The 25498-nt window shown below is 37.8% G+C and overlaps 1 protein-coding gene across 2 annotated transcripts; it reads right to left on the minus strand.

Annotated features, from left to right (window-relative positions):
* Nucleotides 1-100: 100 nt before the first annotated feature.
* LOC114650402 (PI-PLC X domain-containing protein 1-like) lies at nucleotides 101-25394 on the minus strand. Of its 2 annotated transcripts, XM_028800004.2 has the most exons (8): nucleotides 24953-25394; nucleotides 19869-19971; nucleotides 19399-19522; nucleotides 10642-10778; nucleotides 10020-10148; nucleotides 7918-8073; nucleotides 3335-3515; nucleotides 101-1131 (listed from the first exon to the last, which is right to left on the minus strand). In XM_028800004.2, the coding sequence occupies exons 3-8, from the start codon at nucleotides 19508-19510 to the stop codon at nucleotides 860-862; spliced, it is 987 nt and encodes a 328-aa protein (XP_028655837.1). In that variant the 5' UTR covers nucleotides 19511-19522; nucleotides 19869-19971; nucleotides 24953-25394; the 3' UTR covers nucleotides 101-859. The 2 variants fall into 2 exon arrangements, with proteins under 2 accessions (XP_028655837.1, XP_028655841.1); XM_028800008.2 differs by lacking the exon at nucleotides 19869-19971.
* Nucleotides 25395-25498: the final 104 nt, after the last annotated feature.

The following is a 25498-nucleotide window of genomic DNA, read 5'->3' on the forward strand; positions in this document are numbered from 1 at the left end:
GCAAAATCTTTTCACACTTCAACTAAAATATTGTACTAATAATCATGTAAATAAATTTTTTGAAAGAGTCAAATTGTTTTGTAATAAAAATCAATTACCATTGGAGTAAAATAAATATAATTTATTATTAGACATCACACAGAGAAACTGCACAATGCCCGTGTGGTATTTGTATATTTTTATGATTACATTTTCCCCCTTGAACAATATATTTACAAAATTATAATACAGACAACACTAAAGCCACCTTGGGTTAAAAATAAAGGTATGTTATTAAAAACAAATTGCAACAATACTGCATCTAGTGTTTTAAGAACCTTGATGGTACTCCTGAACATTACACTTGGAGGAAGTTGCGCAGGATTAGTTAAGGAGTGTTTACATTTTACAAAAAAAAAAAATTAGGAAATTGAGACCACTGTAAAAAAAAAAAAAAAAAAAGTGCCAAACAATAAAAACATGCAACCTGTAAATAATAATAAAGTAAGAGAAATATTTAAACAAAACTAGTGCCAAATAAAAGTTGAAAGGTAATGAATACTTTGATTGCTCACTGGTCAGGAATTTCTTGTGTTACCAGACTACAACTTGAAGAGGCAGAGAAAGGGAGATGCCAGCGTTAAAGTGTAAAGTCACAAGCGTTCAGAGAGTGGAGATTCACAGCATTTAACACATAGATGTGTTTAGATATGGAGAAGTACTGTAAATTGAAAAAAAAGGCAATATAAAATATTTCTATAAATAGTGAATTATAAGTACTTGGCAAACGGTCACTGTGTCTTTGTGTGATTTACAGGTCAAACAATCTGCTTTGCTCCGTAGATAAGTACAGCATGACCAGCTTCTGAAGTGCAAGACGTTAAGAGCGGAGTGGTGTTCCTGGCAGTCCGGATGTTCTCTGTATCAGTTTTTTATTAAGGGTAATGACATCTGAAATGAACTTCCCAGAAGTGACAAAGTCGCCTGCAAAAATATTAAGGCAGCCATGTGCCTCTCCTGGGGTCTGCTGCTGAACCCAATCCATAAGGCATAAGGAGCACTTTAGAGTGAGTTTCTTCAGTGAAAGAGACGGATGAATGGTAATGTAATTGTAGCTTGCTGTAAGGTTCAGACCAGCAACACAAAAAAAACCTAAAGGGGGGGGGGGAAAGTTAAAGCCAGCTTCAATTTCAAAGCGTCCTAAGGACTAAGGTTATTATAGTTAATGAAAACTAAAATCAAAACAAACTATTATTAAAAAAACATTTTCATAAACTGAAATAAAATTAACAAAACCAAAATGAAAAACTAAAACTAAACGAAACTATTAAAGTAGCTGGAAAGACTAACTGAAATAAAATAATAATTTACTAAAATAATTTTAGTTTTCGTTTTTGAATGAATATTCTTGCTGTTAGTTGTTATAACCCTTATAACTTTTAACTCTAAAACTGAAGTCATCCACCACGAGCCACCCGCACATATTCATCCAGTGAAGGAGGGAGGCTGTTCACAGCATTCACAGTGAGAGAGCGAGGTGAATATGTGCGTAAAACGTGTGGAAAAGAAAGCGATTTACGCACCGTCTCTTTTTGCACTTTTTGTATATCAAGATGTAATTCAAGCACCTGAAATTGGAATGTGCTGGTCAAGAAAAACTTTACCGTTTGGAAAGAAAAATCACAAGTGAGTAGTGTTTGTTTATTTCTCACCTGCCACTTTGCACACAAAGTATACAAAGCATAGAGAAAGTATAGTAATCATAAAAAAAATCAACCTCAAGATTTTGATGAATCTTGATGTTTTAGACCTCCCCGAGTCTGAAAAGACTTTTTTCTTCTGTTTTGTGACAATAAAGGGATGTCCCAATTGATTAGGATTGATTCCTGTCTAGGACAGGCTCCTGCCATTGTCTCTTCAGTTAATAGAATATGAGTGGATGTATTTTCAGACTTCAGTTATAAGGTTATGAAAAAAACATGTCCAGTTTATAAATTACTGTACATTAGAAAAAATCAAAACTGAATAATATAAATAATCCTGCTTCTTATTCATGTCCAATGCTAATTCAGTTTTCAACTCACGCTGGAGCATTTCTTGATAAGGATTTTGGATGTGGATGATATAGTGAAGTTAGGTCAAACCTTTATTTCCCAATACCTTGATATCCCATGGGCATACGGGAGGATTCTGGTTGTGGACTTTAGCTCTGCTTTCAATGCAGTACTCCCAGAGCTCCAAGAAAACAAGCTCACTCAGTTCAAGCTGCCCAGTTCTACCACTGAAATACAGGCAGTCTTACGAAATAGTATGTGTGGCTGGACAAACATGTCTGACCCCATTAACTGCAGGACTGTGTTCTTTCCCCACTGCTCTTCTCACTTTATACAAATGACTGTACCCTTCAGTGATTCATCTGTCAAACGTCTTAAATTTGAGGATGACATCACACTAATGGGCATCAATTCAAAGCATGACGAGTCCATCTTCAGACAACAGGTAGAAAATATTAACGTTTTGCAGCCATAATAATTTGAACCTTAACATTCAAAAAAAATTGGGAGATGGTCATAAATTTCTGGAAAGAGCCACCTGCTCATCTACAGCCATTGGGATGACAAAGTCGCTTTATGTTTCTGGCCACTACACGGTCAGAAAAATGTTAGGTAGGGCAGTAACATCACATATATTATCAAGAAAACGCAACATGGAATGTTCTTTTACAACCTGCTGAGGAAATTCAATTTCCTCCCAAGCAATATTGGTCCAATTGTACACAGCCACCATCAGTCCATTTTGACCTGACCTATAACTGTCTGGTTTGGTGCTGCCTCTGTTCAGGCCAAGGCCAATCTGTAGCACATCATCAAAGCCTGTGAAAGGATCACAGGCTATAACCTACCTAACATTCAAGTCCTATATGACTTCAGGGCAATGAAGATCACTGCTAATCAGTCTAACCCTGGGCACCATCTTTTCCAAATACTTCCCTCCAGTAAATGTCCTTTGTGCAAAGAAAGTTAAAACAACACATCTCCTAAACTATTATTCCCATCTGCAGTTTATTCTGAGTAGCCAGGTCAAAGTTTCTATGTATACCTGCACACTGGACTGTCTGGACTTTCTTTTTAAATATCCTATTTTATCTTTTTATATTTTGTGTTGCCTTTGTATGTTGCAATATATTTTATCTTCATACACTTCTCTTTTTGCATTTTTTGTTGTCCTTGTATGTTACATCAAAACTACCAAGACAAATTCCTAGTAAATGTGAGTTTAACTGGCCAATAATGCAAAATCTGATTCTGATACTGCACTTATCGTCAGCTTTTATCCTCAGTTTTTTAGTGCTCACCTGGGTTTCGCGATTCTTTCTTCTTTTCGAAATAGTCCACTAGAATATTTGGATCCTCACTGTCTGCCCACCAGTATGGGATTTTGGGCCACATCTCCCGATGTTTCTGAGCTGCTGGATCTTCATATGAAACAATAACCTGATGCCCCATCTTCCACAGATTTCTCAGAGTTATGTCCTCCTTTGGGGAAAACAGATCAAGTAAATGCCCATATATTTAGAGTCCTTATAGACTATTGTGCTTAATGCTGGCTCACAGAGTGGGATTTGTTGAATCTTTTCTTACAAGTGTCTAACATAATGTGGTGATTATGAAATGCAAATGTGTGGCTGACTGGCCTTGTTGCTTTGCATATAACTCCTGTTATGAAGGCTGAGGATATTTGAGGGAGACCAGCAGCTGGTGACCTGCAACATGATGGGCCGAGTTGTGAAAACAAAAAGGTGTATCTGATAGACTTGATTCTGACCAAGCAAAGAACCTAAACCCCGAGCTTCACCAAAGACAAACCACTGAAAAGGAAGAATGGGCTGCTTGAAGACGTCACTTTTAAAAGAGTCTTTCTAAGAACTAATGGATAATTGTAAATGGATTAACCAATCAGATTAATGATTAATTTTCAATATTCATATATTTTGTAACGTATTGAGTTTTACGAAAAGTACATTTTAGCATAATTTATGACTGGGTAACTCAACTCCAGTTCTGGTGGTCCATAGTGGGTGCAGGTTTTCATTCCAATCCATTTTGTAACTAAAACCCAGGCCTAGCAGATAATGAGACTTGGTATTTAATTATATAAGTTGTTAAATGCTTTTATTCTTTCAAGTCAAATCCTTTTCACATTGTAGATTTTTTGTTTTCTGAGAACATTATCCATTTGTTTTGTGGTTCAGAACAGATTTGTACCCCTGGTCTTTCCTGCTCTTTCATGTATTTCAAAACATTGTGTTAACACACATACTTCATGATGCACATATACAGGTTTAAATGAATGCACATTAGCTGATGAGCTGGTGGTTCCTTTGTCATTTGCACCTCATTATGAATTGATGGCTGTTTAAGAAAACAGACAATTAAAAACCTTAATGCAGCTGTTTAAAACAAAAACAGGCAGTTCAGGATTCTGAATTGTAAAAAATGCATTAAAACTAAAACTTAGCCCAAAAAACATATTGCTTTAGTAGTAGAAAATTAGTTCTGATTAAAAATTTGGTTAAAGCAAAAATCTCCAGCCACTATGGACCTCAAGGACAGGAGCTGAGTACCGCTGATTTAGTATATTAAAAGGGTTGACACAAATTACTATTGGTGAAGACCTTGCAAGACAGAGAAGTAGTGTTGAGTCACAAGCCAAGATCCAAAGCATAGCAGAAATGAAAATGGCCAATGCTGCCCCTTCTGCTGGGTGCCTGTATCTCCCTCAGCTTTACTATATATATACAGTGGGTACGGAAAGTATTCAGACTCCCTTCATTTTTTCACTCTTTGTCATATTGCAGCCATTTGCTAAAACCATTTAAATTAATTTTTTCCCTCATTAATGTACACACAGCACCCCATATTGACAGACAAAAAAAAGAATTTTTGAAATTGTTGCAGATTTATTAAAAAAGAAAAACTGAAATATCACATGGTCCTAAGTATTCAGACCCTTTGCTCAGTATTTAGTAGAAGCACCCTTTTGAGCTAATACAGCCATGAGTCTTCTTGGGAAAGATGCAACAAGTTTTTCACACCTGGATTTGGGGATCCTCTGCCATTCCTCCTTGCAGATCCTCTCCAGTTCTGTCAGGTTGGATGGTAAACGTTGGTGGACAGCCATTTTTAGGTCTCTCCAGAGATGCTCAATTGGGTTTAAGTCAGGGCTCTGGCTGGGCCATTCAAGAACAGTCACAGAGTTGTTGTGAAGCCACTCCTTCGTTATTTTAGCTGTGTGCTTAGGGTCATTGTCTTGTTGTGTCTTGCACTGAGGTATGTGTGGAGACAACCAGGCACTGCTCATCACTTGTCCAATAAGGTCCCCACAGTGAAGCATGGCGGTGGCAGCATCATGCTGTGGGGGTGTTTTTCAGCTGCAGGGACAGGACGACTGGTTGCAATCGAGGGAAAGATGAATGCGGCCAAGTACAGGGATATCCTGGACAAAAACCTTCTCCAGAGTGCTAAGGACCTCAGACTGGGCCGAAGGTTTACCTTCCAACAAGACAATGACCCTAAGCACACAGCTATGGCCCAGCCAGAGCCCTGACTTAAACCCAATTGAGCATCTCTGGAGAGACCTAAAAATGGCTGTCCACCAACGTTTACCATCCAACCTGACAGAACTGGAGAGGATCTGCAAGGAGGAATGGCAGAGGATCCCCAAATCCAGGTGTGAAAAACTTGTTGCATCTTTCCCAAGAAGACTCATGGCTGTATTAGCTCAAAAGGGTGCTTCTACTAAATACTGAGCAAAGGGTCTGAATACTTAGGACCATGTGATATTTCAGTTTTTCTTTTTTAATAAATCTGCAACAATTTCAAAAATTCTTTTTTTTGTCTGTCAATATGGGGTGCTGTGTGTACATTAATGAGGGAAAAAATTAATTTAAATGATTTTAGCAAATGGCTGCAATATGACAAAGAGTGAAAAATTGAAGGGGGTCTGAATACTTTCCGTACCCACTATATATTGGGAAGTATCCTCAAATATTTAACTGATCTTGTTGAGAACTGTAAAACTTTGGTGGTTTGTGAAAACTGTGATGCTTAAATGTGTTGATTATGTTTACGAAGACTCTAGCTAGTTGATTAAGAAGTAAATCATTTCATAAGAATGTCTCGAATTAGGGGTGGCTTACACTAATTCAGGCTTTTTATATTCTACGAAAGCTTCTCCTATACCATCCTAAGGTACAAAAAAGAATTCCGTGGTTGTTAAGTCAGAAATCCTTACAAAATTAAGTCAGACAGCAATGTATTCCTCCATCAATGATGTTTAAGTTCATAATAATGTACAGCATGTGCACTTATTTACCAAAGATGTAATTTTCTTTAATCTCAAGTTGATACAATGTTGGCACAGGTAGAAGACAGTCCAGGCAGTGCAGTGACATTGAAGTTAACACAGCAATTTCACAACTGCATAGCCCTTTGTTCCTCACTATCTGAAATAAACATATTCTTACTTTTTTCCTTGTGGATTTTTTATCTGGGTATTCCATATTTTTCTTTCCTATCCTAAAATCATGCAGGTAAGATTGGTTAGTGACTTGAAAACAGTCTTGCATAAAAGAGTTTGCTCTCCAATATGATGGTGTCCCATCCAGGTTTTGGTTGTGCTTTTTTGGTCAGAACTGCCACCACTGAATAATTCAATAGGAGGGTGTGATGGATGCATGGAAATTTTATTCTGTAAAACATCATAAGGGATGTTCATTTGAGTGCTTAGTGAGCACAGAGCTAACAAATGCACATAAGAATAAGGATATGATGTGGTGGCAGAGGACATACCAAGCACATTAATATTCATTTGGGCCCACAGGTGTAGCTTGTCAGCTTTATGCAGACACACATTAATATAAAATGAATTTGCGCTCTCTGATTAAGTTTCTGTAAACAGACAATATAACACAAGTAAAATGATATCAATGTAATTGAGGAAATGGCAATAGCATGGCTATAAGTAGCACCACTTATCTGAAATGGAAGAGATGAGAATGCGGAAGTCAGGCATAGTGGTATTAGTTAGTTTGTACCAGTGCTACCACTGGAAGGACTCTTATTTCCCAGTAGCCCCAAAGGGGATTGCACTCATTGGATGTGTGAAACAGGAGCAGGAGCTGCTAGAGACAGGAAAGGCCAGTGGGAAATTTGAAATGGGGCTGGCAAAGCAGCAAGAGGAGGTTTGCGTTTCTGTTTACCAGTTTGTCCTGTCTAAAATAAACCCTGTGAAAAATCATCATACTCTCGATTGTTTCTCATAAGGCTGAATGGATTGTCTCGTGCCTGCCTGTCATGTGAACAGTGGTAGAGTAGTGTCATGCATCTTCAAAGGGAGCGCTCCCATAAATCTCACCCCTCGCCGCTCAGAACTACTGGTAGGACTGTTTAATTCATTTCTTACAGAAGCTGTTCCCGGGATTGTCATCATCAACCTTACTCCATACCATTTCATCCATTTCTGCTGCATTGGGACTGTGTTAAGGACATCGTAGTGAGTGTTTTATTGTCAGGATTGATCGTTGTGTGTAATATTTCTACCACTGAAAGGGAAGGGGAGGGTTGTCTGATTTTTGTTGTTTATATTTGATTTTTCACTTAATATATTTCTCATGTTTGTTTGATTCATGTCTCTGTCTGAGAGTGTGTGCAGGTCGGGCCAAGACTGTGTACATTCCTGGAATCCCCACTAAAAAATAAATAAATCACTGTCCTATCAACGGTGTCAAGCTGAGCGGCACTGGACTGCTACAAGTTTGAAACACAGGACTTCCAATTGTAGCAAAAATGTGTATCCCAGTCAAAATCTTACAAGAAATAACTTTATCTAAAATGTAAATACTATGATAACATATAAGTTTCATTTTTTTATAATTACCATAACTGGGCAAAGCTTGCTTCCAAAGATATACTTTAGTGATGAAATAAGATGTTCATGGAGGCTCTCCGTCATGCCTTCAAAATGACTGCAAGCTAAAATGATTATCTCTCGCTTGTGATTCTCTAGCCATAGGTTGATCTCTTGTAGAGCTTCCTAAATAATATTTTAAGAAACTTGTTTAAACATTTTGAAAATAAATTTTTTTTTATTTTTGAAAATACATTTTTTTTTAATTAAATCATGCCCAGAAATCTTTTCATCCATAGTAATCTTCAGTACATCTAGTAATTTTCAATACTGCTTAATTCAATTCAAGGTTGTGGAGAAATTTGCATCAGAATAAGAAGAAAATGTCATGTTGAGAAGTCACCATCATCACCAGTTAAAACTACCACTTTTCAGATTTACCCAGGTTGGCTGGTCACACCAAATTTTTTCCATGGGATAACTTGGCAAAGTGAAAATGAAATAAATCCACCAAAACAGCATGCTACCTGCTACCAGATGCCCCAAAATGAGGATTGCATTCAATCTACAAAGGCAGGAAACTTCTGAATGCAAACAAGTAACTTTTTTAATTTTGCAGAAATATTAGAAATATTTGAGTACAACACAGTGGCACAGTGGTTAGTGCTGAGTTATCCCAGCTCCAGAATCCCAGGTTTAAATCCCACACCGTCCTGGTTTGCGCAATATTTGCATGTTGTCATCCTATCTGCATGTTCTTTCTCCACCTACTGCAGTTTTTCTCCCACACCCTAAAAATGTGTAGGTAATATTAAGCAGCCACAGTCTGAATGATTGTTTATTTGAGTAAGCAGGCCTAGCAATGGTCCCCTCTGACATCTGGGTTGTGCTCAGAGTTGCTGTGATTGGCTCCAGCTCCCCATGATCCTAAAACTGGGTTTCTTGTGTTCAGTAAATACATTAATGGGCAGAAATATCAAGAGGGGTGGGTTATATGGCGCTGTTCAGCAGCAGATGTTCATTTACTCTCGTTTCTAACTAGGTCTGTTTTTCACTTGTCACCATGTAGAGGGGGAAAAATAGTTGTACAAGCTATTTAAGTCATGTTAAACTTGAACAATTTTATTCATCAGTGGCTAGGACCTTGGAACTGTCCACAAGTCGCTAGTACCAAAAAAAAAAAGTATCCTTCACCATCTGTTTGCTTCTAGCTGTATAAAATTCAATATTTTAATTCCTTGTACAATTCTTAAGAAAAATACCTCAGCCTCCATAATCATTATTTCTGTTGTTGGGTCCATCACGCATTTTAATGTTTCAATATTAACAAATTTAGGGCAAATAGCTGGTGATATTAAATCTCTGGCCAAAGATAAATGTGACTCAGTGAAACTGATCTATGCTAATCTATCATTTTTTTAAGGAAGGATTTGCAATTTCCACACGATTAAATACAGCCATTTTGGGATTCCTGAACAAATTAATGAGGTGGATTATTTACCATATTGCTGCAAGGAAAAAGTGATGACACAATGACAAGTAAACAACAGAAAGGTAGACTATAATTTTTGAAATGCATTCAGTTATTTCTCCATAATGTAAGCTTAGACAGGTAACCTGTTCTACCAAAAAGGTGCAATTAATGACTTTAATAAATGACAAGGTTCATTCATGCATCCATCATCTGACCTTACAGTCAACTTCAAGTTTAAGGGAGCTGGAGCCCATTTCTGCATCACTTGTGTGGAACAAATACTGGACAGTGCCAGTCCAATAAAGGAGCACTCAAAAGCATTCACTTAGATCAGGACAATTTAGAGTTGTCAGTCAAATAAAGAGTAGGCAGAATAAAACCCACAGGTTTAATCAGGGATTCAAATCCAGTTCCAGGAGGCGTGAGGCAGCTGCAGAAACCAACCCGTGTTACTTCAATACTTGATTACCCCATAGCTTACTCATGTCTGCAACATCAAGTTTCTTACTATAGCCAAGAAAATGGCTTCTTCCACTCTAACTTCAGTTTCTTTTGTTTATATTTTAGCACCCATACTTCTGAATTGCCAACATTTTTCCACAGTGCTCAGCTTTCAGAGATCAGCATAAACAGATTCATCATATACAGCATAACTTACCAAGACAGTGACTACTGTGAAAAGTACATGTGTATAGTAAAGATCCTGAGAGCCATCCTTAGGCCGGTGTGCAATTCTTAAATCGAAGTAGCGGATGCCTGCCTTCAATTGCTCCACAATATCAACCTCCTAGAAAGAAAGAAATTTACTTCACCTGAAGCTGGCAGAACACCAATCAGAGTTCTTTCACACCAGTTTGCAACATGGCTCTCCATAAAATGGACATCTTAAATCTGGCTACTGCCGTATAACATAATGAAATTACAGTCAGTACAAGGGATGCAGCTACTATGATTTGAGCTTCAGAAGAAAAAAAAACTCAATGACACACTTCACTGTTTACCACTACTCCCTACAAAAACATATTGGGGTGCCCATTTAATATTTCACTACCAGAAGGCTTCATTGTTGTCTTGAATGGCTGAGTTTTTCTTTCAGTCTTTTTCTGCCAAAATGGTCATGGCAGGAAAGAACTGAACTTGGCTTTTAGTGTCCAGTTTACCTGCATCCCTGGTTACCAATGATTCCTCATTAAGTCAAATGAACACATGCTGTTAACTTGACACAGACAAAAACAAAACACCGCACGCACAAACACACAATTTAACCACGTGAATAATACCTGAGTGGTTGCCCATTTAAAAATGACTGGCCGTATTATACAGGGAAAAGCGTGATCTGCCATCTTTAAGATCCAAGGCTGTGATGTGACAATTGGCGAGTTTAAATCCAAGCAGTAGCTCATAGCATCGTGGCTACCTAAAAAAAATTCAACAAATAAACAAAGGGCTTCACCAGAATATTTAAACCTTTAAAAGAGCCAGTATAAGAAAGACATTTCAATGTTGCTGTTTAATCTATAAATATAAAATTCTTTTCGTGTTTGAAACGGAAATTACATATGACCACAGAGGAACAGGAAAAACATTCTTAATAAACCTGATTCTTGCCGAGAGCGAATGGTGACATAGCTCTGGCTATAGCGTCATCGGGAATCGCTTCTACATTATTAGATGGAGGTTGTACAGCACATTCGGCATTGCAATTACCATTAAACCTCACTCACGACGAAAATCCAATTTGCAACATACGCAAGGGTTCTGGAAAGGCAAAAGTCTTGCAACATTCAAAGATAATAGTTTGGGATGAGTGCACTATGGCACATAAAAGAGCTTATGAAGCCTTGAACCGAACAATGCAAGACCTCAGAGATCCTACCAAAATAATGGGAGGTACTGTCGTTTTACTCGGAGATTTTCTTCAAACATTACCAGTTATTCCACGAGGGACACCAGCAGATGAACTCAACGCATGTTTAAAATCCATGCTTCTCCCACGGTCAGTTATATGTTGCGTGTTCTCAGGTAGGTACACCAAAAAAATTTTACATTTATGCACATAATGGGCAAACAAAAAATATAGTATACCCGAAAGCACTGCAGTAATACTCAATGTATCTTTACTTCTTAAATGTTAATGTTTTACTGTTTAATAATTTATACGCTTCTTATATGTTGTTCAAATTCTTTTATCAAAATACCAGTAACGGCGCGCTGCATACACTTGACCTGAGCATTCATAGTATTCATCGTCTTTCTCTGTACGTTTAGCATTCGTTTGCTCAGAGGTTGATGCGCTTGCTGCTTCCTGAGCAGCTCTTCTTTACTCCACCCTAGCGGCCCGCTGCTTCTCCTTCGTCGGCATCTTTTCGCGTTAAAACTGATTAAGTTAGTTTTTGTGTTGCAATTACTTAGTACGTTTTCTTTAACCTTTCACTTAATCTGGCACTTAAGTCTTCAATCTGCCTCAAGAATGATTAGCGAAGGTGGTGGGGAATGAGAACGGTGCCCGTACGCATCCCCACGGCTTCCCTGCTGCGCGCTGCCGAGAGTTGATTCTACAATAAAATAAAAATAAAAAGAGTGATAAAATCATCACCCCGAAAAGCGGATAGTAGACGTCACGTAGTATATGTGTACCAAATTTCAAGTCAATAGGTGAAACAGTTTGCGAGCTACAGGTGATTTAAAATCCTGGACAGACAAACGAACAGCCACTGTAGCGTATTATAGAAGAAGACTACTGTTTAATAATTTATATTTATATGCAATGTGCTTCTTATATATTACTTCATATTCTCCTATAATAATGATGTTAATAATGTTGTTTATATTGATATTTATGTTATTGTAAGTGCTCTTTATTTGTTGAAAAATAAAATTGGCAATTAACAAAACTTATTTTATAAATACTGCATTTTATTTTTTTTCCCTTGCACTCAGTGAACGAAGCCACTGGGTAATCAGCTAGTTTCGAATAAACATGCTTTTGAGAACTCAAGCAAGGAAGCGCTGAGAATATCACATGGTAAACAAACTCTGCAGCCCCTTTGGTCCTTTAAATTCAGATTTGAATGGATACATCCAGTAGTGCGCCTAAACCACTTGCACACTTCTCAAATACTATATAATCCCACCTATGAACCACATATCTCAATACCTCCATAGACTCTGGCTTCTTAATAATTATTTAATAATTTTTTCATTATTTATATAGTGCTTTTCTCACTATTCAAAGCACTCTCCACACAAAGAGGACCCGGGAAGCGAACCCACAATCTCCTTACTGCAAAGCAGCAGCACTACCACTGCGCCACCTGTGAGGCCTCCCACCAGTGAGCCTTCTCCCCAACTCTTCCCTCAACCACAGACTGAATACATCTTAGCTGTTAAATCCCTTACCCACAGTCCATTCCAGTGTCAGTACTGTCTATCGTTGCCTACGCAACTTTGTGTACCAGCCCTGGGTGTTTAAACTCTTCCAGGTCTGTGTAGCCCTTAAAGGGCCGTGCCTCCTAGATGACTTGAGAGGCACCTGCTTATCTCAGTGTGCAACAAGGTACTCTTCATTTCTAACAGAGATTATATGCAGTTAATAAATGGTCTGGAAGGGAAGTATTGGCCAATTGCCAGTCTTCACTAGTGTGATCCTTAAAAGGTGTAACATGTTTTTCTACTTTTTTGCAGTTTGGTCTTTTCTACTGCATGCTTTTAAATGGCCCTCTACGGCTTTGGGTAGGTACAAAAATAACCACTGCTAGCCTAGACTTAATTTGAATCACAAATGAGATGGAGTTCCCCATTACCTGTTTTTTTTCCTATGGATACTACAGTGTCCTCCAGCATCAGAAAGGCTGTTAGCATTAAATTGGCCTGGTATTTGTAAGTGAGTAAGTGTGCCCTATGATGGACTGGCTCCTCATCCTGATATGATTCCTACCTTGTTTGTTAGGACTGGCTCTGGACTTCTGCAGCTCTGTACCAGAGTATGCACATTCTGGATCTTACTGAATCAAATAAATTAACAGCATTCACCAGTTTTACCTCAAAATTTAGAAATCTCAGACTCCTTAATAACATCTTACGGGACCAGTTTTCAAACAGTTGATATTCATTTTAGGTTAGGATATTTAAATTATTGAAAGTTAAACATAAATGCCAAATATAGATGCTGAAAAAAGAAGGTAACTAAACTGAAAGATTAACTGTAATTTTCAAACATCCTTAATGGTTATTACTGCATTCATGTGAAGAGCAAACCAAGAAGAACATACCACCTTATCAAACTGAAACACAAACATTTGTTCAATATCAAATGATTGCAAAGAGCTGAAACATATTCTAACAGCATTAGCCACAGGCAGGAAACAAACTTGGATTGGGAACATTCATGTACACGCCAGCACTCATTCATGTTGGGCTTATTTAGTATCCAAATAATCTCGGAAAATTAGAGTACCCAGAGGGAGAAAAAAAAAATCCACACATTCTATATGTTGTGCGATACAACATCTGTAAATTTTGGACTACATTTTCATTACATTTTGCTCAAGACAACAACAGATGAACTAAATTCAGGACACATCAAAGCATGTATTCTTCCCAATTGTACCTCACTTTTAAAAACACTGTTCAAGCAAAAGAGGAAGACATGGCAATGCCTCAGGCTATCAATTACTTTATAACCTGAGAAAGGATGGACATCTGGGACAAAAACTTGCTAAATTGGTACAGCCTGGGAAAAGAAGACATGCCAGTAGGTATTAAGCAACAACAAAAAAACAGTTTTATTGTTTGGGAAAACGGACAGTGAATTCATTCTTCATATTGACAGCCTGCTAATCAGAATAACTAACAATCACATCTTGCAAAACCCCCAGTAGAATTTTATAATAAATATGCCTCGTCTGAAGAGCAACATAGGAGGAAGGAAGAAGAAGAGACAAAGACATCAGGAGAACAGGGAACAGAGTGACGTCAGAAGAGGGTGCTGGCAACGTGCGGCCAATTCCATCTGATCGTCAGAAAAATGAACAACTACCACAAGCGGCCTGCGACATTCATCCTTGTCATCTTTACTTTTTCGTAAGTTTTTTCTAAAGACTAAATATATCCGGACTTTATTATCAGTCCTATTTTCTATTATTCTTTGTTCTACTGGTATTAATTCTGTAATAAACTAGGGGGCTTTGCCCCCTGCTCGCTTCGCTCGCCAACCCCCGTGTTTGGTTTTCCGGATACACACTTTTAAGATTTTTTTTCTTTGAATTGTTGCTATTTCATTAGTTTTACTTTTATTTCAGAACTTCTGTAAAAACAATATTTGTAATCTTGCCAGTCCCAACATGCTGAATCTTTTTAATGAGGTCAGGACAGGTTTCTCTGTTTGGAATTTCCGCACAGACAAAACGATCTACATCATCAGCAGTTAATAATTTTACAAAGTAAAAAAGTAAGTAGAGTTCTGCATTGGACTCCTGTCTGTAAAGTCATGCTATTTTCCTCTCACAGTTCCAAAAGTACATGGGGTTACCAAGGTGATACCCCAGCTTTTGTCTAGGTTTTTGAACAAGGGCTAGACAGAACGTTTTTGACTCCTGGGGTAAATTTAGCTTTTTAAATAAGCAGACACATAAATATATATACACTAACAAAGTAACCAATAAATGCATGTGCGGTAAACTCCGTTTTTGAAATTCTAAAGATTCTTTATTTGTCACATGCATAGTTATACAGGACAATACGCAGTGAAATGCATCCTGATCCGCTTATCAAAAACTGTGCAAAGTTAGAAGAATATCAGTTAGATTAACAAAAAGTCATAGATTGAAAGATAACAGTATAGCAGAACATAATAAATAAGTATAATTATGTGAATAAAGTAGAATTAAGTGTTAAGGTGCAATAGTGTAGTAATTATTGTGCAAAACCAAAGTTAGACTGGTGCATAGTTAAATGAGGCAGTTTGTTTGCGCTACTGCGATCTTTACATTCTTTTTTTTATATTTTCTAATTTTCCTACTTTCATATCCTTTAACTTTCTCCACATGTGCACATGTATAGCGCCGTTTTGTTTTTTTTTGAGCCTTTCTAATTTCCCTGGTTTCATAGTCTCTAACCTGCTCTGCATGTGTTTAGCGTCAACATTTGTAAACGTCTTTATGAAGTTCTTTGTCATTTTACTCATTGTCTTTTAATTCTAAGCCGTACAGTACAATACATAGAACAGAATAAATCCTCAATACAATATAAAAATAAAAATTCTAGAAGTACAGAGTAGAATTTCACATTAGATGATATCACATAATATGATTTGGATTTGTTTTAAGTCCTGGAGACCTCATTCATCAAGCTGCCTCCCCCATTTTGCCATTCCACATCTGAAATAGCGCTAATCCGATGAAAGGACCCCTCATTCCCACATCCCCATTCATCAGGGATGACTTTACCTTAGGAAGGCAATCTACAATTTAAAGAGATTGTTACTTTCTTGTGAATTGTTACATATGCATTATTTTCACTTTTACTTTAAAAACTTTTGTAAAAACAATACTTGTCATTTATTTTCAGCCACGTGCCTGGTTGCATCTCTTTCTTTCCAGACGTATAATACTGCTGGTGTTGTGAAGGGTGTTGCGGCTGAACGTACACTAAGGATATTCCTTTGGATCATTTGCTGTCTTTTTGCTGCTTGCTAGCTGCCTCTTCTGCCTATCGCACGTCGTTGTTTTAAGAGCTGGGAGCACAAGATGCTTGCCTGCCAAAAGCAATCGAACAACTGCTAGCTTAGAGGTCTGTTGACTTGTTTTAAATGATGGCTCACTGCCTGGTCTCGCATGACGTTGTAAAAGCAATACCTGTCTTTTATTTCTGGCCCTGGGCGTGTTTGAATTCTTTCTTGCAGGATGTATAACGCTGCTCGCGTTCGAAAGTGGGGTGGGGGTTATAGCTGCTGTCGCGCTGCCCTTCGATCTCTTTAAAGCCTGTACAGCCGCTGACTTTTTGCTACAGCCCTGGGACAATCTCTTGGCACCAAGTCTCATGTTTACGGTCCCCGCAAGACACACTGTGGCAAATCTCCTTGGTCTCACGGGTCTTTTAAATGTCTTTTGAGATTAGCACATATCGTAGCCTTGCATTTGCTTTCCATTCCAGGATTTCCTTTTATATATAGAGAGATACCATGCTGCTTTTAACTTTTTATGCTTTGTCTTAATGTCTAGAGTGATTGAAGTAATAAGGTAGACTTCTTTGAGCACCTGGTGCAGCCAGAGGTTTGCCATTACCTCTGTGCTTCAAGGTTTATTAAGGCTGCAAGCATAGTAGGGAACAGTATGTAAAGTAAGGCATTCTTGGCTGATAAATGGCCTATAGTCAAGGACAGGCTGTGTTATTTCTAAGGTACCTGTACTTGTGTGGTTTAAAGTGCTAGAGGTTAACCAGCCATGTGTGTGTCATTCATGGGGCACTGTTGTGATTAGAGTCTGAGTGTATGTGTATATCTATGTGTGTGTGTGTGAGATAATCTTAAGGTGTAACAACAGACCAACGCGGTAACGAATCTGATGAGTATACTTACCCCTAGGTAAAGGGTAAGTAGAGGGAAATACCACAATAATACACTATAGGACAAAGTGGGCATTGCACATTCTGCTAGGCACTTTAGATGAGTTAAGACCACTGATTTAAAAGGGATTAAGAAATCCTGTTTCACCAAACCCCCCACTTACATTCCAAAGTAAGTGGCTGAAATGCAGTCTGCACCAATCTCAGCCTGTACTTCTGATAACAAAGGTGTAAGTAAGACTTAAACTGATATCTTGGCAGAAGGTCCTTCAGACCAGAAGGTCTCAAATGGCTACCCAAGTCATAACAAGCTATACTTCAATAAATAACAACTATGGTGTATAAAATAACGCGCCTATGAGCAGGCACTGATTTTGTAAGTGGAAGTGACTTTAATACAATCACGACAGATTACACTTTCCTTCAAAAACTAGCTGCACTCATCCCTCTTGAGAAAAAAAAAAATCTTGCTTGCACTCTCTTGAAAGACGTCCTCCTCCTTCTGCTCTAAAACCTAAAAGCTGATGAGCCACTCCCTCTTTTAGGAGATGAAAGCTGACATACCAATGTCTTTGTGGACCCGAAAACTGAAATCCACTCTGCCAAGTCAAGCCCTGTGGCAGTAACTGAGCCCAGACTGAGAAGCAGTCATTACTTAAAAAAGGGACATTCAGCATCCAAACTCTTGTGCCAGAAAGAGTAATGCTTTTCCCTATGAAACTGTAGAGGACATAGCAAATAACCTAGCTGAGAAAAAGCACAGTACACTATGAATAAATGACCACATAGCAAATAGAAAGAGTACACCCTTAACACAAGAAGAATCCTACACTTGAACCTGGAGAAACAAAGCAACAACTCCACGCAACATCAGAGACCATTCTTCAAGACATGGTATTATAAAATCTTTTATTTGTGCCAAGAAGAATAACTCTAAAGAGCCAGTAAACCGCCAGCCTCTTCTGTGTTCTATGTCTAATTTGCATTTGCATCCTATGTCAACATATGTTCCGTTATCATATTTCTATAATCCTTATGTTTATCAATAAATTGTGTTATTCTGTTTCTTAAAATGAGTGTGCTTCAGTCCCTTGATCTAATGGCTGGGGTCCGCCTCCTAGAACAGATAAATGTAAGGAAAATAAAATCGGATCCTTACTCATTTTTTAAATTACAGTTATTGCCAAAGGCAAGACTAGAAATTGATTAACCAAGTTAAAATTCTTTTCATCTTTCTTACAATACATTATCAGAATGTGTAAACTTCATGTAGGCCCAGGATTCATACCCTGTCCTTTATACCTGCGGTGTAGCAGATCACATAATTTTGAGACAATGCTCAAACCCAAGTGTTACTGACATGATGTTTTTCACAATTCATAATTTTTCCATCTGTCCATTTTCAATCCCACTCAATTTTAATTCAGCATCACAAAGGATGGAACCTGTTGTGGTAGCATTGGGTGAAAAGCAATACTCAAACACATAAAAGGTGCCATTCCAACACAGGGCATACACACTCACTCTCACACACACACACACACACACACACACGCAGTTCAATTCAGGGTGGTGGAGAAATTTTCATCAGAATATGAAAAAAATGTCACGGTGAGAAGTCATCATCACAACCAGTTAAACCACCACTTTTCAGATTTACTCTGGCTGGCTGGTCACCCCAAACTTTTTTTTCCATAGCATTACCTGGCAAAGTGAAAATGAAATAAATGCCTCTGCCAAAACAGCATGCTACCTGCTACCAGATGCTCCAAATGAGGATCACATTCATTCTACACAGGCTGGAAACTCCTGACGACAAACAAGTAACTTTTTTAATTTTGCAGAAATATTAGAAATATTTGAGGGCAACACAATGGCAAAGTGGTTAGTGCCGAGTCATTCCAGCTCCAGAATCCCAGGTTTAAATCCCACACCCTGTTCTGGTTTGCACAATGTTTGTATGTTGTCATCCTGTTTGCATGTTTTTTCTCCAGTTACTGCGGTTTTCCTCCCACATCCCAAAGATGTGTAGGTAACATTAAGCAGCCACAGTATTAATGACTGTTTATGGGTGTGAGTAGGCCCAGCAATGATCCCCTTTGTCATCTGGGTTATACTCTGTGCTGCTGTGATTGGCTCCAGCTCTCCATGATCCTAAAATTGGGTTGCTTGTGTTCAGTAAATACATTAACGGATAGAAATATTAGGAGGGGTGGGTTATACGGCTCTGTTCAGCAGCACTCATTCCCCTTGAAGAAAAAAAAAATCTTGCTTGCACTCTATTTAAAAGATGTCCTCTAGCTTGCTCTCTGAAACCTAAAAGCTGATGAGCCGCTCCCTGTTTTGGGAGAAGAAAGCTGACAATCTTATGTCTTTGTGGCCCTGATAGCTGAAATCCGCTCTGCCAAGTCAAGGGTTTAATTTAACATGCAATTAGTGTTACATGGAAAATTAAGTTTGCAATGCATATTCACCAGGGATTGCAAGATTATAGAGAGGAACATCCCAAAGATCTTGAGGAAGCAGTGACATCCATTCTTCCCAGCACTCATCATGTACCAGAGGGATATTTTCTAGAGCAGCCATGTTTCTAGATCTCTGAAAGAAATCAACACATAAAGTCTACTGTCAAATACAGAATCATTTGCCTGTTTACTTATTGGGATACAATTAAGGGACCAAACTCCACATAAAAAGGTGAATTAACAGAAAAACATGGGGTTAAGAACTTAACACTAAGGTAAATATACAAATATTTCTAAGTTTCTTATGAATGTAAATCTAAGAATATTGCTCTTTTCTAAATAAAGAATAAGAGAAAAAAGACCAGCTAGTTAAACCATGAGATGAATTTAAGGTAAAATGACTGACAGATTGTGAAACTTTTAACAATAAAAACCTGCAGTCATGCGTTTTCCTCAGGACTTTGATTGAAAACCACTACCTTAGTCTGTCAGATAGTAGGGCATGCTCTTTGTTTCAGGAATACACTTGGTTGCTCTGATCTTCACAGCCAATATCTTCTATGTCTTGTTAGTAACTGTGGACTTACAAACATATTATAATTTCTTAGCATAACATATAGATAATACAATGTCAAAATAAGATTAACACAGACACTACTTTTTTCCCTTGAAAGAGAACACTTGCTGACATGCTATACTTACCCTCAATATCCCCTCATCCTTCAGTGATCTTGCTCTCCTCATATGTAATGCATCAACCTCATGACCATGTCTATGTTTCAATTTATTTTGATTTCTGGTGCAAAAGATCAGACTAGCAGACATACCATACATTTGTTAGCTTGTGATCTTGTATGCTATATTAAAAAAATCTGTTATTTAAAAAAAAGTTGTGATACCAGTGTAATTTTTCATTACCCTCGGCACCATGAAACATGCTAGCACAAACCCAAACTCTCTGACTTTTTGCAGCTCCTACTAATCTTGATAAAAGAAAGACTGTACTTTCCTCATACAAGGATTTTCAATATTGAACTGGTTCATTTTTCATTTACCCTGAGTGGAGGTCGAAGAAGTATTGCATGTTATTTGTAGAAAGCAGGCTGTTTTGGTGGAAATTATTGTGAAGTGAATGAAAAAAACATACCTAACACAAAAGCTCAGGAGAAAAAAAAATTCACAATATAGCAGTTATTCTGGCTTATAGCACAGCATGAAGGAAGTCTCCAAATTTCTACCATACTCAAAATCCAAACTATGTGACTGAACAATTGTATAGGAAACAATGACAGTGACACAAGATGGGGGTTATACACTGTATAATACTTAAGAATTAAATGTAGCCCTGACATTAGAAATGAAAAGGTAAAACAGTTAAAGGTGTTCTTAACACATCATAGGATTTGGGCTAACTATTCTAGTCTAGGATATAATCAATAATAACTGCCAAAAGTATATTTTAAACAGTAATCTACACAGGATATTTTTCTGAACCTGTGTGGCATTTTATATTCAAAACAAGAATTCAACACTCTGTGCTTAAAAATTGTGCATTTGAATTTAAACAACTGTGGTATTTCTGAGCAATAATAACGGATAACAGACTAGCTGGTGGAAGAAGCTGCCCACCTTCATCCTCTCTGCAGAGTCCCTCACCATTTAAGGAAACACCACCAAAGACTCTTCTCTTCAGTGGATAACTATACCCAACATGCATATTAATAAAGTTCCAATTTGGGGTTTTGTAATGGAATAAGGTAACAATAGGACTTCTGCATTGTATTGTAGCTAATTTGGCTGGTGGCTTTTTTGAACAGACCGGGTAAAAGGCAATGTCTGATGTTTGTATTTATTACAAAGAGGAGCAACAGAATTTCATACAGATTCAAAAAAGAGCACCCCTCTTTTCAATCAAAAAGCTGAGTAGAATCCTCAAAATTGAAAAAGATTTTATCCTTCTATCATCTGAAACCACCTGATCCAGTTCACTGGGGACAGAGCATACACCACATGGCCAGAAGTATGAGGAGACCCCTCTAAACTATTGAGTTCAGGTATTTCAGCCACACCCAATTTTAACGGGTGCATAAAATCAAGCACAGATGCAATCTCATTTGGCCAATGGCTTTTTATGAATGAAGTGCATGTCTGAAGATCAAATACTACAATACTAGTACAATTAGAAGTGTGCCCTCTTATTCATTCTTAAGATGAGATGCCACGCAAATAAGTACTGTAGAAATGTTGAGGCCAAATATCCAGGATCTCGCCAGAGGTCCTGTGAGTCCTCTGTTGCAGATTTGTACATGACAGTAATTAAACTTTCCTTTCTTTTGGATGCAATCACTGAACATGACAGGGTTCAGTGCAGGCAAGATAATGTTCCCCATTGTTCAAAGTAACAACTTGACCAATTTCATGTAGGTCAATGCTGAACACTTCTCGCCATGGGTCTTAAGACTTTTTTATATTATTAACAGAGCAGAAAAAAACGGAAAACAATGTTTTCTTGAGGGCATATAATGTTTCATGTAAACTAATATCATCAGGGTATATTTTGCACAATACAACAATTTGCACAAAAAGTTTACGTGGATTTCACTGATTATCTCTTTTACACATTTATTCTAACCAGTGATATTCCTCCATGCCATCTTCCTTTCCTTAGCTGCTGCTTTGACTGTGTCGCTCTTCTTTTATTGGATGTGTTCATAATTTTCATGCACTGCTACCAGTACCTCTTGCTCTACTAGTATGAAGGTTGCCCTCTCTGTTTCTGAGATATGTAGTCCTTGGTTGATCAATTGTTCAGTGCTTGACTCACAAACATTTATACATTTTGCCATGAACACATGTTAAACTGGACAAATGCTTCTGAGAGGGTTCTGCAACCAGCTAATCCACTGTTGAGAAACTGATCTGGGATTCATTCTGAGGTGTTGGATTATTATCTCTTTCTGGAACAGACATCTTATTTGATCTGCACCTACAGTATGTGTCCATCACATGAAAATCTAAGAAATTACCCATCAATGTGATGATGGCCACAGCAAAAAGAAAATTAACACTTTTAAATATGTCTGAATATGCGGCAGAATATGAGCATCAATAAGCCATGAAATTAAAAAAGCTGGTTTCACTAACAACAATAATTGGTTTCTAATAGGTTAGATTTTGATGTCACAATCTGATCTGTTGGCTCACTTTGCATCTCATTGTTGTTTAACTCCTGGTTAAGAAAATAGAAACATCTAAGAAGTTGGTGTCTTAACAAGCAAGTCAATTAAAGTTAACCAAAAGAAGTCTGCTCAGTTGAGATGGGTCTGGTTGTTGTTTAGTAGGTTCAGTTAGCAGCCTTAACTAATGGAGTAAGTGGCTGGAACAAAAACCCTGCACCTACTGTGGCCCTCCAGGATTTGAATTTGTCAGCCCTGTTCAAGAAAACCAGTTAACTACTAGAAGTGCCTAGATCATTAAGAAATCTGCTAGGTTCAAGGACATGAACATAATAAAATGTTGCATGTTTAAGAATGTTTGTGAAATACTTTCAGTTCACCGATATTGTTTAAAATTTGAATATGTGCTATGTTAAAAGGATGCTTGAAATGTGAATTTATTAGTGTTGATGTGGAGCTGAATGTCTAAAAATTAAAAGGATTTAGAGTAGCTATGTAATCCTGCAAGATGATGAGACCTTGCACTAAGAATTGGGTGAACGGGAACTTCAGAGTATTTTTATACTCAAGATTGATCTTAAAAATAAATAAGGACTGATAATGAACCAATGTCAAAGGTACTTTGTAATGGTAATTTATTACAATTTAAAATGTTTTAAAAATGTATTTTTAGGCATGCAGCTGTTCAGCAGGATTTACTAGGAGGGGGCTTGGACCCTGTATTTCGCATCTTGACCACAACTCATAGGTGGGCGGGGCATCTAAGTGACCAGACACTGGGAAGTAACTCTCGGTGCTCGAATTTCTAGTGCACATAAATCTCACATTGTGGAAAGATGATAACCTCATTGTACTCCACGGAAGGGGTCAGCAACATCGTACTGCAATAGGATTGCTACATTTCACAAAATGTTACAATTACTGTTATATTCTGCACAGAACAGTTATTGTATATAATAGGTAAGGTTATCTGAAGTGGTGGTATGCTGTGCATAAAAATGGATCAGGCCGCAAAGCAGTGCATTGCGCATCACAATCTATGTTTCCATGACAATGAATCAATTCATTATTGACTAATAGAACAGTAGCTTCCAGTTGGTTGGATTCTGAAACATGACTGACAAATACTGTTACATCTTACAGATGACTGGAAGCTAAATCTAACCCACACACATACATGCAAACACACACAATCCTTATACAGTGTTTACAGGTCTATGGTTTTCTCACCCAATTAGACTAATTGTGGCCACCATCCACGTGAAAATTGGGCTTTCGTTGGTTGTGGTTTCCCGGGCCTACTTTTTGAAAAAACAATGTAGTATTTTAGGTTAATTTTCAAACTCCCTTCCCTAACAAATTTTTACCATTTTTTTCATCCATTTGGCACACCTTCCCCTGCTTTTCGCACTTGTATTATGTACTTTACCATTCTAAAATCCCCCCCCCCAACTGTGTGATAGTATATACCCATTCTATGGCTCAGAAATATTTCTACAGAGAACCACAAGGGCTTTTGTGTGTATCTAACCCTCTTGCTCAGACCTCACCTTCCAGTGTCTAATTTTCTCTACCTCAGTCATTGGGCTATTTTTTGGGCACATTCACTACTTTTAAGCAGTAATTGGGCTATGATTTTTTAAGGAACCTGGCAACCCTGCCCCTACTCCAGCCAGTTCACATTTGAGTTTTGAAGAGGCAGCAACAGTGCAGTTCTTCCCTGTAGTCCAAGTCTGACCGGACAAGCTACGGGATTTATCCTATAAAGACTCTTTGTTGTCCAGCAATTTCAATTCAATGCTAAAGGCATTCTTTGTGACAGTAATCCTTAAACTGTTTACATTTATTCTGGTTATGGCCCAATGTAAAAAGAGTATGAACTGAGTTACAAACCTATATTAAGGAGACTAATGTTAATATTTGCTTTGAAGAAATAGCAATTATGTAAAGCAAACACCCTACTGAAAACAGTTAAAAATGTCATTTATAAATTACTTTTACTGGTACTTTTTTTTTTTTTTTTAACATACACAAAATGAAATGATATGAAACATTCTGTTTCAATATTTTAAAATGGATGTGGAGTATCTACAGACTATAAAAGAATGTAACAATATGAAAGTAATGCTGACTTCATCCTTATTTAAATGGTTTCAATTTTGTATTTTCATTAATTATGTTTGTTGTACAAGTACCTCTGACGTTGTTTCGATTTGAATCTGGCTTGTGAATTGTCCTCTTATTGCACTTTTTTGTCAGTTTTCAATAATTAAGTATAGTCTGCGAAGGCAATAAAATAGCTTTCGAGGTTTCTTTATGATAAATTTAAATATTGTAACATTCACAGGCGATAAAATACATAAACGTATAACCGAAAGCTCTGTTACCTACTACAGCCGTTCGTCCTTCCTCATTCTTCCCGGGCTGCGACCAAACGAGGTGGACCAAATAGCAACAGTGACGTAAGGTGACGTACCGTCACGTGACTTGGCGTGAGAGAACACGCGCTGTCAGGCCCCTCCTGCAGCCAGGTACTCGTCGTGGGATGACAGCTGGAATGACTGAAAACTGGTGTTTGATGTTCGTAATATGAGTTTTAAAGTTATTAGTAGTCATAGTCTTTACTACTTTATCTTTAGTAATTTAGCCCTGAACATCATCTACATTAAACCAGGAATTCTGTTTATAAATAATAATCTACGCCTGCTGGAGAAATTCGCTGATTGAAGTGCAGTCCGCTTCGTGTTTTCTCGAGATATTTGGGGGCTCTTCTGTATTTAAACTCATCCATGCGTCTTTTTTAAGCCGCTTATGCCAAGAACAGGATCGCCCGGACGAGCAATCATCAGAAACAATGCCGACGGGGCGCAACTCCATCACAGAACGAACAAACACACACGGGTCAGTTTAGCAATGCCAGTTCACTTAACTTG

The sequence above is a fragment of the Erpetoichthys calabaricus genome, chromosome 4, assembly GCF_900747795.2.
Source record: "Erpetoichthys calabaricus chromosome 4, fErpCal1.3, whole genome shotgun sequence".
Taxonomy (NCBI): Eukaryota; Metazoa; Chordata; class Cladistia; order Polypteriformes; family Polypteridae; genus Erpetoichthys; species Erpetoichthys calabaricus.

Coding starts and splice junctions, on each gene's coding strand:
- LOC114650402 (XM_028800008.2), bottom strand. CDS start 19,510: ATGGCTGCTCTAGAAAATATCCCTCTGGTACATGATGAGTGCTGGGAA. Junction 8,074..10,019: donor TCACAGTAGTCACTGTCTTG/GTAAGTTATGCT, acceptor AATATTATTTAG/GAAGCTCTACAAGAGATCAA. Junction 1,132..3,334: donor GAAAGAATCGCGAAACCCAG/GTGAGCACTAAA, acceptor CCCCCCCTTTAG/GTTTTTTTTGTGTTGCTGGT.